The sequence below is a fragment of the Molossus molossus genome, unplaced genomic scaffold (assembly GCF_014108415.1).
Source record: "Molossus molossus isolate mMolMol1 unplaced genomic scaffold, mMolMol1.p scaffold_m16_p_8, whole genome shotgun sequence".
NCBI lineage: Eukaryota > Metazoa > Chordata > Mammalia > Chiroptera > Molossidae > Molossus > Molossus molossus.
Genome location: NW_023425402.1, coordinates 98,185,519 through 98,204,888, shown reverse-complemented (window position 1 = coordinate 98,204,888; position 19,370 = coordinate 98,185,519). Strand labels below are relative to the sequence as shown.

Sequence of the window (19,370 nt, the reverse complement as noted above, 5' to 3'; positions counted from 1 at the left end):
AAGTAAAGAAGGTCCTTCTAAGTATAGCACATACCTTAAAAGCAGTACTTCACATCAAGTCATTTACTTCCTTGCTCAAGAAGCCTGGTGACTTCTCTTCTGTGATGACTTTTAAAGTCCTTTCTGTGGATCTCAAGATTCCCAATAAGCGGGACCTACCCCTCCAGTCCTGTCTTATTACATTCCCAAATGCAAGCTAATCAAACCAAGCTTCTCCCGTCCTTCCAGAACAGGCACGTTCCCGTGTCCATTTTCCCTACTCTATCCATTGATTAGCCAACTCCTTCCTTATTGCTTTGTGATGCTTAGTTTACCTGGAATTTTTATTGAGATAATTGTAGATTCACAGTGGTATGTGTTTTGATCAAGTAACAATGACACTATTATAATAACATCAACAGTTAACATTAAATCTAGGGAACAGAAAAACGAGTTTCGAGCAGGTGACTGGCAATGTCAGACTTGCCCATTGGCCACTTTGACTACAGATTGGAAGATGGACTGGAGACAGGTTGATTGTGTATGAGGCTTTTGCAGATATCTGGGTAAAGAGTGATGTGACCTTTGATAACCACTGATAGGGATCTAGCTGAGAGAAGTTAAGGGGACAGAAGCAACAAGTTTTGCAGCTGGACACTCTTCTGTCCTGCCTCACGTCCTCTTGGCCACTTTCCCTCTAGCTATTGCCACAGCCACAAGATTCATGCAGAACTAACCTGAGAGCAACCTCACCTAGGCAGCTGGACACTTGCCTCTGTTCCCAGTGTGACACCCACGGGAACCCGTGAGGCACACACATGGCACAGCCCAGAGGTCAGGGAGTTCAGGCTTCCTGGGGCCGACTGGACAAGAAAGGATGAGATGAATGGATAAGTGTTCCCCTCTTTCTCTCCTCAGGCAGAGAGATTCTGGGATGAATCTGTCATTAGGGTCCTAGCAGGCTTGGGCCTTGGTTTCCGGGAGTGACCAATGTGACGACATCCCTTTGTATTGTCCTTCCCTGACTCTCTCCAGTCCTCCATTCCTGGGATCACTGGCCATCCGAATTCCAACACCCTTCTCCCAAGCCCTTGCCTCGGCTCTGCTTTCAGGGGGTTCCAGGCTAAGATCGTTGGGTGGGGGTGGGGAGAGAAGGCAGGAGGGATGTCTCCAGAGTTTCTCATCTGGGTCACTGACCAGATGGGGAACCACTCACTGGCAACGGACACAAGAAGAGGGGGTTGCTCTGTGCAAGGTACAGGCACCCACCTTGCCGCAGCTATTCCCCGCTCAGGACCTGGCACACGGCAGGTGTTCGGGTTACACAGGCTGCACGAGCGAGGGGGCAGAAGAGACAAACATTGCTGGTGCTCCGTACACTTTGCCTCTGGGGGCCGGGCCTGGTGTCGCCCAGGGAGCAGTGCTGGGTGCTAAAGTTATGAAAGGTCGTGTCCTATTATCAGGGAGAATTACATTTTGGTTAAAAACGTAAGACCTATACAAACATGAAATAATTAGAAGGATTTACAAAGCAATATATATAATACATATAATCCACAAGGAGCAATAATTACCTGGAGAAATAAAGTAATCAAAGCTGACTGAGGTTAATCTGACGGCCTGAGCTTAGGTAACTCCCGATCACCTGGGAGGGCTTTTATTACTGGTGATCAGATAGAAATGCTGTCATTATATTCGAGATTTCGTGTCATCCAAATTTCTTCCTTCCCTTACTGAACTTGGTAACTGTCTTTTACGCATCTCTGATTCTTTCTCTAAGTCTCCAACGGGTTAGTTTATTTAAAAAACTTGAAGTGAGTGTTTGAGTTTGCAGGGTGGCAAAGGGGCAGCCATCTCACTATAGAAGTCACACCAGGGTCACCTTCCTCTTTCATGGGAAGTGAGTACAGAAACATTTAGCTGAATGTTGCTACAATTCTACTGTGTTTTAACTTTGCAATATGAAATGCAGAGCCATTTTTTAAAAGCCTGATTTGTCATGAAACTATGTAGACTCCGGTTAAAATTCTTTCATTCAACCATGAGTAAGGTTTGGGGTCAGAAAAAGTGGCCCGTGCCTGGAGCTGGCCGTCCCATCTTTCCTAGAAGATCAGTGAAAATACCATGTGGGACAGAATCAGACTTATTAGATTCCTGCCCAACCACATATCTGTGATGCTCATTAGTCAATCATATAGGGAACTGAAGTGTACTCTGCAAAACTAGCTGATTACGAACCAGGACCTTCCCAACTTGCAGGCTTGATTATTCTGTAACTTCCGCAGGCATTTACATTTTTTAATTTTACGATGAGTTTGACCTTTCCGTTGCATTTCAGGAGATCAGGCACCTGTGTAACACCCACTTCTGTGGGAGATGTGCCCGAAGCATCCAGGCGCGGGGCTGCCTTGGCTCCCCCCCCCCCCCCCAGCCCCGTCTGGCTTCGCCTGTTAAGAAAGAACGTGGTCCTGCTAACATCTACCTTGCGCCCCAAGCTTTGATACGGTGACAGATGGCCAGCCATCTCCTCTTCTTAGTTTCTAACCTTGTAGTCAAACGAGTTTAATCACATGGGGATACATGTCAATAAAACTAGAAAAAGAAGTACTTGAACTTGCCCTTCAATTTCCAGCCGTCAGAGGGCAGGGCTGCCGCCGCTAACAGATCCCGAGATGGTTCTGCGGGGCCTGAGCGAAGAAGCCGCTTTCCAATTACACACTCTCTAATTCAATCTACAGTTATTAGAAAACTGCCAGCTACTTCATATTAATATCGACATTTTCATAAGCACTTGCAATTCGAATGCAAGCTGAGATTCCAATAAATCTCTTAGATGTTTTGCGCTTACTTTTCCTGTCTGTCTTCAGACTTTGAAAATATTTTTAAGAACATGTTTGGAGGTCATTCTGCCTTTGGGGAATTTTTGCTGTGGATGCTAAACAGTCGAGTGGAGACAAAAATATGGCAATTTGGCAAAGCAAATTGAGGACAACGAGAGAGGTGTGCCAGGTTCTGAAAAACAAGTACGGGGCCTGAAATCAAAGTTTGAACACATATAAATTGACCCAAAGGTTTTGCACTTGATATAAAACTTCACTCCATAGCTTCTTTGAAAGCAAGCTCCCCGACTACATTTAAAGAACACGATTTTAAAAAACGTTTCCTGGCTGCGGGAAATGTAAAATGTAGTTCCATTCACCAGTGTCTTTTAATTTAGCATTTATATGTATTTATATGTATTTGTAGGAACTGGCCTGCAATTTAAAGAGTGACACATGTCTCTTTGAAGAGTTGGCAAGAGATTCCAAATGCTTCATCGACCAAATAAAAACATGGCCTCATGTTAAAAGATTTTATTTACCAAAGTGCTCACTCTCTGTTTTATTGCCAAAAGCTCAGCTTCCTAAAGTGAGATCTTAAATGTGCAGTTTAATAATCTCTTTGCTTTCGGGATAATAAATATTACCCACTGCAATTTAAAAGAAAGCCCGACTTAAGACGTGTACAGAGTATCCACAAATACAAGAAATCTTACACTATGCCATCAAACCTCTTTAGTGACATTTATTTATTTGCACACGACTATTAAAAGCTTAACAGATAGAAATATTTCTGAGGGAGGGAAAATATAGCTTTTTCCAAGTGGGCAGAGGATACAGAAAGCAAGCTTCTAGAAGCTATCCAGGAGGTGCGTCCGGCAGTGAACAGTTCCTGCTAACACGGCCAAAATGAGCGGTGCCGCTCCTCCGTAGTCCTCACCCTCCGCTACACACTGGCATCCCTTCGGGAGCTTTTAAACTCCAACACCCAGGCTGCACCCCTGACCACTTAATCCGGAACCTTTGGGTGTGGGACACAGGCACTGTAGTTTTTACAGCCTCCCAGGTGATTCCATGAGCTGCCAGGCTGAGCACCACCACCTTGGTAAATAGAGCCACCTGTCCCAGCAGGAATACAAGGCAGCTGTAGCCGGGCCACTGACTCACAGGGAGGGGCAGGGTCCTGAGAAGATGAGCTCAGCTGACAGGTGGCAGCTGGCGAGATGCACCTGGCTGTGCTCTGCAGCTCTTGGGTGACACCCCCGAGGGGCCCTTTAGTGGCGGAAGCAGGTCAGGCAGCCAGCAGAACCCTGTGGCTTCCCTTCCTCGGGACAGCTGGAGACCTGCTTCACCGCCCAAAGCTCCTGGCCTCCCCAGACCCCCGTTCCAGCCAACTGGACTGCTCACCACAGAGCAAGCCTCCGTCTCTCAAGCTTTGCACAGACTCCGCTCATTGGGGCCTCCGGACCCTTACCCCTGCCTTAATCTGCATCTGTCCATAAAGACTGAGCTCCCACTTCAGCTGGGAAGCCTCCCCTGGGGACCTCAACTGTCACTGATTTCCTTCCTCACTTGAATTCCCAGGTTGTCCCCCAACCAATGACAATCCCTGCGCTGCTGCCCTGAGCCATCATCTCTCTCCTCGTTGGCATTGGGCCTTTCAGGTTCGGTCTTCTGCTGCTAGCCAGGCAGTTAGCCACTTGTTTGTAAATGCCCCCCACCCCCACCTGGAGCTGCTCCTGGAACATGCTCCATAAACACTGGCTCCCTGACTTTGATCGTGGCAGTAGCCTCGAATTAACCGGGCTATCCACACACACTCAGGGCCCTTCTCTACTCTGTATGTTATAGCTAGAGTATTGTTTTCAAAATGCATGAGGCTCCCATGTAACATGCCCCTTGTTTTAAATCCTTGAGGGTCACCCCAGTGCTCTTTAACAGGGCCTGGGGGCCTTGGGGGCCCTAACCCCACCTGCCCATGTTACTGCACTCAGAGCTGGTCCTTCTTCCTTGGCTCTCCCCCCAGGCTCACTGTGTCCCTCCTGCCACAGGCCCTTTGGATGTGCTGCTCCCTACGTCTGAATCTCCTTCCTTCTCCTGTTTCCTTCAGATCTTAGTTCAACCATTACTTCTCTGACCCACAGACTTGCCACCTGCCCCAGTCTATGCCTGGGCAGTGTCATGTCTCTCTGCTTTATAGGGTGTGATGCAGTTGCTATTTCACAGGCATTTGTGTGGTTCCAGGATTCATGCCTGTCTGAGCTCTATGAGGACAAACCCAGAACCTATATTTGCTCAACATGTATCCCCAGTTTCTCCTATAGTGCCTGTCCCACAGAAAGTACTAAATCAATATTTAGTGAATAAATGAATGGTGAATGAAAGGATGGGTAAGTGACTGGATCACTAGTGGAAGGAGAAAAAACAAAATGATGAGTGGCCAGTTGGTTTTGTAGACCAGGGACAGGAAAGCCACAGTTTGGTGCTACTGCATGGCATTGTGGGAAGCAGATGTGGGCTCTCTATCTGTAGATGGGACGGGCCAAGCTCAAAATGTCTGTCACGCTCACACTCCCCTCCACTGTCCCCTCTGTCCCTGCTAAGGAAGCAATTCTTGGTGACACAGTAGTAGGCACATAATGGACCCCAAAGAAGTCTATACCTTAATCCCTGGGATGTGTAGAGTACTTTGTGTGGCGAAAGAGATTCTAAAGTTGTGATTAAAAAAGGGTTCAGTCTTTGAAATGGGGAAATTATCCTGGATTATCTGGGTGAGCCCGATCTAAACACAGAATTCCTTAAAAGTGGAGAACCCTTCTCACCTGGGTTAGCGATATGAGATCAAAGGAGGAGAAAGAAAGATCTGAAGCATGAGGGACACAACCCGCCACTGGCTGCTTTGAAGGTGGACAAAGGGACCACATTTTAGGAAATGTAGATGCCTCTAGAAAATGGGAAGGGCGCTGAGCTGATGACCAGCAAGAAAACGGGATGTCAGTCCTCCAACCACAGGACACAAGTTCTGTCAACCACCCAAAGAACAAGGACGTGGGTCTTCCCCTCCCATCTCCAGAAAGGAATCTGCTCTAATACCTGCAGCAGGGGGTGCGTGAGGGGAGCTAACACAGGGAAGGCATGCTGACCCGTGACATGCCACGCACACAGCTGTGCTTATTTGGTGGCCTCTGGGGTGACGGCTGGTAGCATGCTGTCCTCTCCTCCCCAGGCTCCAAGCTTGCTGCATCTGATGGCCTCTCCTTTTCTCCCAAATCTCCTTGCTGTTTCCTAAGTTCCTCCTGCCACACCCATCACCTTCTGTTTGCTGGAAGCTCCCAAGTATTGCTAAACCCCAGAAGTGTTCTTTGGTTCGAAAAACACCTGTGACCCTGTTTTCAACACACCTCGGGGCAAATAAATTTCTAATACATTTCCCTCGAGTGGGGGCCCCGTGGTCCTTTGCAAAGCTTGTGCAGCGGATCAGTGTTTCGGCCCCTGGGTACCTTTCTCCTCACCCTGGGGGCGAGACTCTGCTCCTTCCGCAGCTTTACAACCCTGAGCTACACCAGCTTAGGTTTCCAAGTAAATACACGCGGGACGAACGCATGCCAGCAGGCTGGGATCAAAACGCGTTTCCAGCTGCTGAGAACACAGAGAAGCAGTTTCCTTAGAAACAAATTCCCAGGGGATGGGGTCTAGCGGGGCCATTTGAGATCTCAGCGAAGGTGGAGCTGAGGTTCAGGGCGCAGCCCAACATGGCCCGAGCCACAGGGGAATAGCTCCTGCTGCCCCCCCCCCAAGAAAAATGGCCCCTTTAGATTATATGGAGCCACCGATACAGCCAAGGATGAACACATGGCGTCAAAACACGTTTAGGAGAGTTTTAGCTTTCAGAGCACTTCTGTGTCGAGGTCCAATTTATTCTCCTGACGCCCCTGTGACAGAGGCAAAGTAATATGGACCCACTGTACAGATGAGCAAAGTAAAGCTCACAGAGGCTGAATCACTGGCCAAGTCACCCACCCAGGGCAGCCGAGAAGGGAACACAGCACACCATGGGCCCTCCACGGTCTCACTTCCAATCATAAGTCACCTTTGAACTAGCTGGAGACAAAGAACATTACCTTTTATTACCTTTGAGGATTTGCAAAACATAAATATTTACTGAAATACTTAAAAAGCAGATCATCCAAATCTCTTATTTGTTTCCTTTAAGAAACATGATACGTTAGGGACAGAAGCAAAGCCTGAGGTTTCATTCACAGGACAGCCTCGGCCGGTCAGAACAGTGGAAATTTCCAGAAACAAGTATTTTGTATCTATACTTCCACAGCGAAAGAACATTCAAAGTCTAAAACTTTCAAGCAGATGGAAATGCATCTGAAAACCTTTCCTGATGCTGGCTAATGTTCAGGCTCTTCCAGAATCCAACTGGGCCAGCATGATTCACTGAATTCTTCATGATTTAAGAAGCTGTAAATTACACATCTTTTCTCTTAAAGATGCATTACTTTCCATCTGTACAGCCAAGCCGAGCAAACAGTATCACAGTGGCAGTCTTCTCCCTAGAAAAACGTCCTCTTCCTTCTTCGCACTCCTCCTCCGACGATCATCCAGAGGAGGGGCAGTGGGTTCGGGTAATGAGCCCAACCTGACGTTTTTCGGCGTTTGGGGAGAACAGCGAGCACCAACCACACGTGTGCAACTGGCCGAGTGGAAATGCAGCAGAAAAAACTCATTTTCAGGGAGACGCGGTGACCGGAAACAGGACCGGCTTCAGCAGGAATGAGAGGCTCCCCCTCGCCCCTAAACCACCACAGTTGCTTTTCATTAGCAGTCATCCATTCTTTCGGCGGCTGTGTTCTGTGTATCAGGTATTTCTCAGCCCTGGGAATAAAGAAGCTGGACTCCAGCTGGAGGAGAGTCTCGTGGGCTGGGACAGGCCCACAGGTGACGGGGGCTCAGATCCGCCTCACCTGGTGGTTCCCGGCCAGACGGGGCGGTGGCCTCCTCTGCGCCCAGGGGCCGGGTTCCCAGCTCTGAACGAGAGGACCGAGCCGGGGAGAACTGCCTTTTCACACCGTGGCTGCTAGAACTGGGATCAGTGTCCATTCTAGCAAGAATTCATCTTGAGATGATTTTGTTGGTAAATATAAATGAAGAATGGTTTGGAAAGAAATGGAGACTTATAGAAAATCTAATTGTTTCCAGAAAATATGGGGAACAGTTAAAGGATGCTTGTGCATTTGAAAACAACTACTGCTGTAACAGCTAGGGCTTTGTAAGGATGTACAGACGATGTCAGACAAAATGACTTTGCTCAAAAAGCATGAAACTTGGCCCAGTCTTGGTCTCCCTTTACCATTCAGAAAGTGAAACATAAAATGCAAGTGATCAAACAATACGGTTGCAGAACCCATACCTAGCGGGGGTCCTAAGCCACCCCTGAACCCAGGTCCCTGGTCCTTCACCTGTGAAACAGTCTCTTCGACCTCCAGAGACCCTGCAAATCCTGGGTCCCTTCACCCTTTCCCGTGTTCTTCCAAACCACCCAGCATCACAGGACGACATCATTTCTCCCCAGCGTGGGCTCAGGCCCGGGCCCTCTCTCAGCTGTATGCTAAGCAGCTCTGCGAGGCTCCGGCCAGGAGCAGAACTGCCTGATTTTTGGCAGCTGGATACAGCAAGTGGCCGCAGGGCGTGAGATCTGGAGCTGCGCAGGTGTGTGCGTGACCGCAGGTGTGTGCGTGACCGTGTGCATCAGTGCAGGGAGGGGCCACACGGCACGGCGCCCCGAGGGTGGCCAGCCTGCCTGCCTCCTGGGAGCCGGGCCACCCTGTAGGCCCTCTCTCGGGACCTCGGCCCCTGGCAGGGCCTCACGAGGGGACAGTGGTCTCCTCACAGCTGCCCTGCACCCCACTGAGACACAAACAACACCCTCTTTTGAGGCAAACAACCAACCGACCACCCAGGCTTGCCAAAAAGACAGGCTCTGAAAGGGGGCGGTTTCCTATCAAGGGTTTAATGGCACCAAGGAGATGAAATAAAAAGTTTCATCTGTTTAAAAAAAGAAAGGCAATAGACTGTCTTCTTCCAAATAAACAAACTATCCTTTGAACAAGAAAACAGCTTCCTAAGCGGGTCAGGCTGGGGCCAGATCACAGAGGAGTCACGTGGCCCTCGGGCCGCCCTCTCCACTCGCTGCTCCCTGGTTTCTCCCTCTGCTGCTTTGGGGAGCCCACTGTCCCCTGCTGAGGCCTCGCCGAGGAGCGATCTGCTGAGCTCATCCCAGGGCCCTTCCCGGGACACTGCTCGCGCTCGGAGGGGCCGCTAATCTCTCTAAGGAAGGAATTCCAGGTGGGGAAACGGCCCTGGAGCCTCTTAAATCACCGGCCGGCCGGCAGCTACCAGCTCCTCACACACAGGAGACCTGCTTCCTCTGCCAACGTCCCGCATTCCGTGGGCTCTCAGCACATCTAAACCATCATTTTCCCTCTTGTGTTTACAGCTTCTCTGGCCAGTGATTAGAACCTCTTGTTTGTGTGACTGTGAAGATGATGTGATGTGGAGTGATTTACAGGACGGCAAGACCTGACAGGGTAGAAAAATCTAGAGAATTCCCCTCAACTCCTACATTCACATTCTGTTGTGGTTTACTTTCTTCACGAAACAGAGTGCCGCGCAGGCCCCAGTATTTCAGCCCTTCCCCGGTACCAGGAACACAGATGGAACTCTGATCCCATCTCGTCCTCAAAGAGCGAATAGACTGTTGGGAGGCGAGGGGACAGGTAAGACATTGTATTGCCCAGAGAAGGGACACAGCTGTCACAGAAGTCTGGGAGCACAGAAGAGCATCAGGACCTCCGTCCACAGCGGTAGGTTGTCCACTGCACTGCTCTGGTGTCACCGCCGCACAAATGACATTTTCTGTGGGGCCCCTTGGGAGTTCTGAGTGTGAGAGCCTCGTGAGACTTCCGGGACACACAGCCAGGTGTCAGCAACAGACAGGTACAGAGGAGGGCGGAGTCCTGACTCCTAGGAGAAGGGGAGACTTGCTGAGATGAGGGAGGAGGCCGCTTTCTGGTGGAGGTTCAGGAGCGAGAACAGCTGATTCAGGGGTGTTCAATTTGCGGTCACTCACGTTACTTCCCAACTCACTCCGAGTAACTGCAGCGACTCCCAGGGCCTCATACGATCTGTTGCCTCCAACCCTCCCCTCTCTCAGTTCACCTCTTACACTTCCCTCTCTCCACCCCTCCCCCACTCTAGACCAGCCACACTGCTCTCCCTGCTCGTCATGGAGCCACACATGTCATGTGCCCACTGCAGGACTTAGCTCCAGCTGCCCCCCCTCCACCTGGAGTATATTCTCCCAGCTGACCAATAACCAGCTTCATCTCTCATTCTAATCGTTGCTCAAACACCACATCCTCTGGGACTTCCCTGACCTCCTCTTGACAGGCTCCTCACCTGTCAGGTATTCTGCATCCCCGGATGGTCCCGCCGCTTTCTTATTTTTCCAAATCACTTTCCACCTTCTGGTTGGCTGTGAATTTACTTCCCACCTACATTAGTACTGGAAGGTCAGGATTCATCAGACTCATTTCCATATCTTTGGTTTCCCAGCGTCCTCTGCTGTAACTTGGTTCTAACTTTCTTAAGTATCTAGATTGAGTCAGAAACTTTGAAATACATTTTGATTAAATGGCATATGCTTTTAGAAGATGATGTAACTGCTAATCAAGATCCAGTAGAAACAGAAAGATAATCTGAGTCAACATGATTTCTCTAACCAGTGGTTCTATGCTCTGAACACATACTCGTCACTGAATAGAAAATATAGAGCCACAGTCATGATACATCTTTTAAAGAAAAAGATTAAGGTTTTTGCCATCAAAACTACAAACTACTTTTATTTATTTTAAATCCTCACCCAAGGGTATTTTTCCACTTATCTTCAGATAGAGTGGGAGGGAGGGTGGGAGAGAGAGAGAGAGAGAGACAGAGAGAGAGAGAGAAACATAAATGTGAGAAAGACACATCGATCAGTGGCTGGGGACCAAACCGCAACCCAGGTATGTGCCCTTGCCTGGAATTGAACCTGAGACTCTTTGGTCCCCAGGCCAACACTCCAACCGCTGAACCAAACCAGCCAGGGCACAAACCACTTTGACGATATGCCATCGAACTATTTTGTTGAAGCATTACGTAGGTGAGCAAATACTGAGTGGTGAGTGAAAGGCCTTGAGTATTGGCTCATCCACAAACTATGTACAGCACCGGTAAGACTCCTCACTTCTCCGCATCACCTGAAAGTGCTCCCACCCTCCAAACACATGCTTTTATTACATTTTAGAAACTTAAGTGAGGGGACAGAAGCTTTGACGTCCCACTGGAACTGTGACTAATGCTACTACTTTCTTCAGCTACCAGGATGCTGCCACAGCGCCCCCAGCAGGCTCCGTGGGCTTCCAGCGGGGGCGCAGGCTCCGTGGGCTTCCAGCGGGGACGCAGGCTCCCTGGGCTTCCAGCGGGGGCGCAGGCTCCCTGGGCTTCCAGCGGGGGCGCAGGCTCCCTGGGCTTCCAGCGGGGGCGCAGGCTCCGTGGGTTTCCAGCGGGGGTTCAGGCTCCCTGTGCTTCCAGCGGGGGCGCAGGCTCCCTGGGCTTCCAGCGGGGGCGCAGGCTCCGTGGGCTTCCAGCGGGGGCGCAGGCTCCGTGGGCTTCCAGCGGGGGTGCAGGCTCCCTGGGCTTCCAGCGGGGGCGCAGGCTCCCTGGGCTTCCAGCAGGGGCGCAGGCTCCTTGGGCTTCCAGCGGGGGCGCAGGCTCCCTGGGCTTCCAGCGGGGGCGCAGGCTCCCTGGGTTTCCAGCGGGGGCGCAGGCTCCGTGGGTTTCCAGCAGGGGTGCAGGCTCCGTGGGTTTCCAGCAGGGGTTCAGGCTCCCTGGGTTTCCAGCAGGGGTTCAGGCTCTGTGGACTTCCAGCAGGGGTGCAGGCTCTGTGGACTTCTAGCAGGGGTGCAGGCTCCCTGTGCTTCCAGCAGGGGTGCAGGCTGTGTGTGTGTGTATGTGTTTCAGGGGTGGTGGTGGTGGTGGTGGTGTGTGTGTGTGTGTTTCCAGCAGTGGGAACAGACATGCATGATCCCTCCATAACTTTATCTTCTTTCTGTTTGTGCGACAGCCCAGCATGGGTCTGTGTTGACCCCAAAGGGCTCTCTCACCCACTGAGACCAGGATTGCAGCCTCCTGAATGCCAGGCTCTCAGCTACTCAGTAAGCTTTTGTCAATTTAGGTCACAAGTAGGTGAGAACTGTCCCTTTTGATTCCGGTGCTGTAGGAAAGATGCACAAGTCTGCCTGTTATTTTTGTTTCCAGCGCGCTCCTGGAAACAGTGACCGAGGTCAGAACCCACATCCCTTTGGAGCTGAGCATCCCCCAAAAGAGGTGCAGAAAAAGCAAACCATTTTTGCAAAGATGGCCTGATTTTGTGGTGCTGCGGTGGAAAGAACCCTGGACTTGAAGTCAAGAGGACCCAGTGACAGTAAATACAGCTGTGCCCCTTACTGGGGGGCGTGGCTTTGGCAAGTCCCACATCCTGGTGGGATCTCGGGGTCCTTCCTGAAAGCACTCCTCCATCCTAGGATTGCTGCGGGAACGGAGTGGGATGAGGTGTGGGAATGTGCTTTGTGACCCCGGGAGAACGACGCGCAGACACATCTAAAGGACACACTGCTACTCGGGACCCCCTAGGAAGGACTTTCTTCTCTGGGACCTGAACTCGAGCGCTCAAGACAAACCGAGGAAAACAAAATTAGAAATCATTGGACAACGTTCATTTGGATCTGGGTCACCTGGAACAACTTTCACGGGCAAAACTTCCTCCCCCAGGAAGAGCCCTCGCCACCTGGGGCTCCGTGGAGGTGCCGGGAATGCCCGGCCGGCACCGGGGCGCTGCGCCCTGGGCCTGGGAGGGGCCACCTCGGGACGCGACGGGACTCACCAGGTAGCGCTCCTCCTGCCGCATGCTGGGCGTGCGGATCATGTGATTCTGTTCCCCTCGCCAGTCTCCAAATCGGCGGAAGAAGTAGTTGGACAAAAACCGGCTGACGGGGTCTCTGATGATGTTGATGTAGACTGGCTGGTCTCCTCCAAACCTAGCAAGCACACGGACAGGAGCCGGTTATAGCCCATCGCTTCCGAGGAAGAGAACCGCGGAGACGACACCGGCTCCCCTCTGGGTGAGCATGGCATCAGCAGGGGACCGTCTGCTAAGGCACAGGCACAGTGCAACCAGCAGGCGGTGCCCCTGGCAGGCATTTGCCACCCTGCGGAAGCAGCCTGTGCGGGGCCCTGCTGGGAGGCCGCGGTACCATAAAATGACAGCGTCTGTCAACGCGAAGGGAGGCGCCTTGTTTTCTTACCAGGCTGTAGGTTCTTGAGAGCGGACCCTGTACCGGACTCTGTATGCCCAGGGTCTGGCACAGACCCTCCGGCACCTGGTTGGTCCTCAGTGAATGTTTGAACTGACTGCTAGGTCCTGATGGTCTTTCAGGTAAACAGGCTGTACCCTACATGCTAATTTACAGTCTCAGGCAAGGTGCTTTGCCCTAAGTGATTAATAAGTCAACATTTCTTAAACGTTCACTGTTTACCTTGTGAATACTTGATGTGTCTGACTCACTGTGGCCTCCCAAAACTCCAGTAAGTAGAAACCATAATTATCACCATTTACACTTGGGGAAACTGAGGCAGACAGAGGGCGAGTCACTTGTGACAGGGCCAGGACATGAGCCCAGGTGGTCTGGCTCCAGAATCTGTATCTGAACCATGCAAAGAGGATTCCGGAACTGATCAGAGCAAACGCGAGGACTCTCCTGAACACAACAAAGGTCGATGTAGTTATCCCCAGGGATGGCAAGTGATGGTAGATGAAAATACCCCCATCACAGGTGTTCCCTTTTCATTCCTTCCAGAAAGGAATTAGACGAATGCACTGGATGCTGGCTCAGGAGCAAGGCCTTCCCAGGACAAAATGACCAGGTCGGCTGGGTTTTTCTTAAGGGTCCCTCCCTCCCCTTTCTCTCTGCACTGCCTGAAGCGGTGGCCTGGGAGCCTGGACAGGTGCTCCAGGCCCTGGTCAGAGGTCTTGTTCTGGGGACGTCCTGAGGGACCTGCAGGCTTCCTTCGTCCTATGACCCCGTGACCCTCTGATGAGCATGCCTGGGCATTCTGTCAGGGGCTGGAAGGAGCTCAGAGAAGACAAACTGATACAACCTCGCTCCCCCCTCTCTCTGGCTGGCAGACTCCATTCGCCTTTCAAAACCCAGCCCTGAATCGCAGTCACATCCTTCAACAATGACCTGTCCTAATGTCCGTCCCTCTGTCCTCTGCCTCCAAGCCTTGTCTCTAGCACTGTGCGTACATCTGCCTCTCCCATCAGACTGTGAGCCTCCTGGAGCCAGGAACGATGTCACCAAGCACAGGGCATGGCACACAGGGCATGGCGCACAGTAGGTGCTCAACCATGAGGCAATGAACGCCCGCGTGTAGGCTTCTAAGTTTGTGTGTCTGCCAATACCACAAGGATCTGTTGTCGGAGGAAAGCAGACATACAGCACCAATCCTTTTCTGTGTATTAATGCTACAATGTTGTCCTCCACTTATTTGCATTTTTAAAGAGAATCTTCAGATAAAAGAATACAAACGAGAAAAAGAAGTGACTCTCCAATGGTGGGACTTCGGGCCCCAGGACGTGTGAATGGTGTTCTGGAACCATGGATACACTACCCGGAAAGTTCGCTGCTCACGGAAGGTGAGCTGTGCCAACAGGAAACTTGCCAGTTCCCAGATGAACACAGGGGACCTTCATGCAACCTGATGAACAACTAACTAGTCCCAGAAGTCAGTTGTACCAACCACCAGCTAACCACCATCATCCTAGATATATCTTCCTCTTTTAAATTCAATTGTGTTTCAGCCTGGCCGGTGTGGCTAAGTGGACTGAGCATCATTCATCCCATGGACTGAGAGATCCCAATTTAATTCCTAGTCAGGGCACATGTCCAGGTTTTAGGCTCGATCCCCAGCAAGGGGCATGCAGAAGGCAGCCGATAGATATTTCTCTCTCACACTGATGTTTCTATCTCTCTCTCTCTTTCTTCCTCTCGCTCTAAAAAAAAATCAATAAAAACATATAGAAATTAAATTGTGTTTCATATCTATGATAAATAGCAACTAAAGTAATAATTCTAGGGATTAGGAAGACAAAGCATGAACACTAGGTGTGAATGCATTTAAGCCCTCAGAAATTGTGTAATGCTTTTAAACCCTCAACTGTACTTCTCTGTCATGTGAATGACGTTTGCCACTAGTTAGCAGAACTGTCCGATCAAGGGACTCGGTCACAGCTCCGCTGTGAGACGGTTCTGGCCTGGCCACAGCCACCTCTCCTGCAAGCGGTGGACGTGAGTGAGGGTTGACAGGCTCGTGGAGCATGGCTCCTGTCTGCACGCTGTGACCCAACGCGAGAGTTCCAGGGTAGCTGTCCAAAACAGGAGTTTGGACAGTTTAAGAATTTATTGTCAAGGGTCAGATAATAGTCCCTCTCCAGAAATTTCTTTGAGAGAGGTGTCTGATACATACCTTTTCCTTCCCAGAAAGTGACAGTGATAATAGTTTCAGCCTCCCAATTCTCTTCCTTTTTCTAGGACCGACGGCTCCCTCCCAAACTGCCAAAACTGGGGATTGGGGTGGGGGGATGTCAATTATGCAAAAGAGGCCGGGAAACCACTGCTCTGTGTCTCAGTACCCAAGGCGACAAATACATTTCTCACCCCCATTTCCTCCTGTCCCACTCAGCTTCACCCCTCAGCAATTTTTAAATTCCTGGTCACCCTTAGAATACCTGAACCTATGCCTACTGCTGATTCTGTCCTAGAGGAAGAATGCTTTGTACACCCTTGAAACACCCTTGGGAGAAGGTTCCACAGCCTCCCGTGGAGCCCCTCCTATGGGCCCACCCCACAGTTGAGGAGTCTTTGTTGCACTCACCCCAAATTCCTAATCTTCCTTTTGTGTGCGTTTCCCTTTGTCCAGTCCCCTCCACACAAAGACTCATTTCTCTTTGTGTGTTTTTACAACGTTTAGCTTTTTCAGCTTCAATTTTTACTCCTCTAACTTTTGTTTTTGGTATGTGCCCCTAGCGGGAACTGAACCTGGGACTCTCTGGTCTGCAGGCCAATGCTCCAACAGCTGAGCCAAACCGGCAAGAGCCAACTCCCCTAACTTTTGTGTCTATGTTTCTTTTAAAAATTCCTTTAGTGTTTGTCATGAGACTTATTTCCCTTCCACTTACAACCTATGGCTCTGATGAGGTGTTTCTCGAGCACTGAGAAATGGTGGTGGGTCCAGCGACGACAGGTTCTGGGTTGTGAGAACCTGAGAGAGTGGAGTCAGGCCATAGTTTTATTTTTCACTTAACAACACACCCTCTTGTCCCTTGGTCACCACGATAAGGACTGCATATTTGAAGTTCTCGTTTAAGTCACCCTAAAGTAGCGGGTATTTCTGATTTCTCTGACATTTATTTGTTCAAAGGTCACATTCACCAACACTTGAATCATCCCCATGGGTCTCCTTCTGACCCTCTTCAAATTTATCATATTCTTTTGCTTTTGCTTTTTTTGATGAGACCACAAAGATCCAAAGCAGCACATAATTCTGTAGGAAGGAGAACTGCATGGTTCTCATTCTTTTCATGCATTTTCCAATCTCTCGCTGTGAGCATTTTCTTCACCCCCTGTCCCACACTGCTATCTCAACCAACCAGCTCATCAGCAACGTTAGTCTCCTTTTCATTAGCCACACAAAGCACCTGGGTAAATATTTTAGGTGCACTTTCATCATCATCCACCTCCGGAAGGTTCTGATTATCCTGAACAGAAACTCTGTGCCCACCTAACAATACACCCCCTTGCCCCTCCTCCCAGCCCCTGGAGCCCCCATTCCACCCCAAGGACGTCTTCTCTTTAACCTCTGGCCTGAAGCCGATGTTTCCTTGTCCTGTTACCTACAGTGAAAGATGAAAACTGCCCAAGGCCAGCAGCCACAGCTTTGGTCTTTGTCGTGAGAGCCCTCAAGGGACAGGTTATCATTGGGGGCAGGTGAGGAGCTGCCTGGGGTAGGGGGACATGGGTACCGAATGGTCCTTTGAGGGAAGCTAATCCCAGTAATGGCCACTCAAGTGGGGGGACCCTCGGTCTTGGCTGCCAGGATAGGGCCTCCCTTCACACAAGCAGAAGAGACTGAGCTACTCTCTGCTAGGGTGGGGACATTCACTTAGCAGGAAGTGGGGGAAAGGGGCGAAGGGAGGGGGCAGTCGAGGCACTGGAGTTCGGGTTCTTGCTCCAAGAGAAAGGTGACTTGGTAAGACAGGAGGTGGGTAGATGACCAAGAGGAAGGTCCTTGCTTTCGTGCAGGGAGGTGAGCTCAGGGCAAGTCCAGGTTATGCTAACCTTCAACGGGCCAACTGAGGCAGAGGGCGGCTGACAGTCCACTCTGCAGAGTGGGACGGGTGAAGGAGAGAGGACCATTCCAGGAAGGGTAGTTCCGCTGTGTTTACATGGGATACAGTAAGGGAAATCATTATCAAATCAAACTTCTGGGCTCTGCTGAAGTATTTCAAAAAAGTATTCAATAACTTCGTCTTCAAAGTTTGACACCACTACAAAAGAGCTGCAGGGCACAGAATGAAAATGGATCACTTTGCTAATGAGAACAAAAACAAAGCCAACATTTAGAAATCAGATGTGGAAGCCGACTGAATTATAGAATTAGCAAGATCGGATTTGTTTTGTTAAAGAGTGCCATCAGAGGGCAGACTTCCCTTCAGGGAAAGAGAGAAAGTGTCCAAAATGCTCCCCCTTGCACGGTGCGCCCTGCCTGCTTCTCCAGTGATTGATTTAGTTTTAAATGTTTTGCTTTTGCAAGTCAGTGTTGGTATTGGAGCCACCATCTGAGAGAAAAGATGAGCTAGAAATGGAAGCAAAGGCCCTGGCTGGTTTGGCTCAGCAGGAGAGTGTCGGCCCACGGACCAATAAGCCACGGGTTTGATTCTAGCCAAGGGCACGTACCTCGGTTGTAGTTCATCCCTGGCCCTGGTTGGGGTCATGCGGGGGGCAGCCAGTTGATGTGTCCCTCTCACGTCAATGTTTCTCTCTCTCTCCCTTTCTCTCCCTCTCTCTCCCACTCTATCTAAAGATAAATAGAAAAATATCCTCCGGTGAGGATTAAAAAAACAAAAGAAATGGAAGCAAAGGAGGGTGAGGGGGTGAGAGGGTCATGGTGAGAAAGGAAGAAAGGTTCAGAGAGGTGGCAGTTGGAAATTATTTAGCGTGTTAATTTCTCCCACAATTCGCTTGGACCATTTTGATAGCATTGAGCTCTGCACAAAACTTCACAATGTTTTCCTTGCAAGATCCAAGTTGGGGGTTGAGGGGAATTGTAAACTGGAAAAAGAATTATTGCCTCCCCCTGAAAGTTTAGGGGGAAGTGGGGGCTGGGGGAAGACAAACTGAATCGCCTGTCATTCTTTCCAGTGTGTTGATCTAAGACACACTTAAAGAGACACTGTTGAGGTTGGGAAGTTGAACCTTCTCGAAAATTTGAGTTCTTGAAGTGACTTTGACAACTGGCAACAGACATGTGAAACCGCAGTATGCAAATATTACAACTCCTTGAACTTCATAGGAAAGAGTTGCTTCTTTTAGACCACGGTAGTTTGGACTCAATTCTCCAGGTAGTCTGGAGGAAAACATTTGGCCCATGGGAAAGAGCCCTGCCGTGGGAGACTTCCCAAGCCCGTCCCAGAGTCTGAACGTCCTGCTGGGCTTAGGTGTATCTCCCCTGGCGGGAAAACGTCCCTGCTGTAGCTACAAAAACACCAGATCGGTCTGATGCTGTTGTTTTCCATGGTTGAGTTAATAAAACTGGATGTGGCGAAATGGTTCCTTCTAGCCCTAAAACAAGGAAAAAGGAGGGACAGAGAACGATGCCTAGAAAATGAAAAAATAAGTTAGCTACTGAATAGCCAGAAGCTCACGGTTTAGCATTTTTCAGTGTCTAACCTTTGAAGTAAGGATGCCATCATTAATGGAAAAAAAAAAAAAAGAAGTAAGGATCGATTTATTTTGGAAAAATGCCAAACCCTTCAGAAGTCCAGAAAATTTTGGTGCAAAAGAATGTGTGGGGAGAGAGGCTAGACTTCATTCTTAGTACCTTGCTGTATGTTAAGAATGTAAGGGAGATTAGAAATGAAATAGCAAGAAAGAACATTAGGTTGCAGTATCTATTCTTCTCCTAGAAACCTCTTTGTCTTGAAACAAGCCAGCCGTGTGCCTGTCAGCAATGATCAGGGTAGGTTTATCATCTCTATGCCTTACAATTCAAAAGACAAAACTCATTTTTAAAAACATGCGGAAGCCCTTTTAACAAGCCCCAACTTACTTGTATTTCTCTAATTGTATATTTTGGGGCTTTTTTTTGTTATGTCCTCAGTTTTCCATTTATACTCGAGACATTTTC

The 19,370-nt window shown here is 49.8% G+C and overlaps 1 protein-coding gene across 1 annotated transcript in view; it reads right to left on the bottom strand.

The window, feature by feature from the left end:
• Positions 1 to 19,370, bottom strand: part of UST (uronyl 2-sulfotransferase) — a 271,733-nt gene that overhangs the window by 80,375 nt on the left and 171,988 nt on the right. The window contains exon 5 of the mRNA XM_036248541.1: positions 12,790 to 12,943. Within this exon, the coding sequence (XP_036104434.1) occupies positions 12,790 to 12,943 (154 nt within the window). The remainder of the gene's footprint in view (positions 1 to 12,789; positions 12,944 to 19,370) is intronic.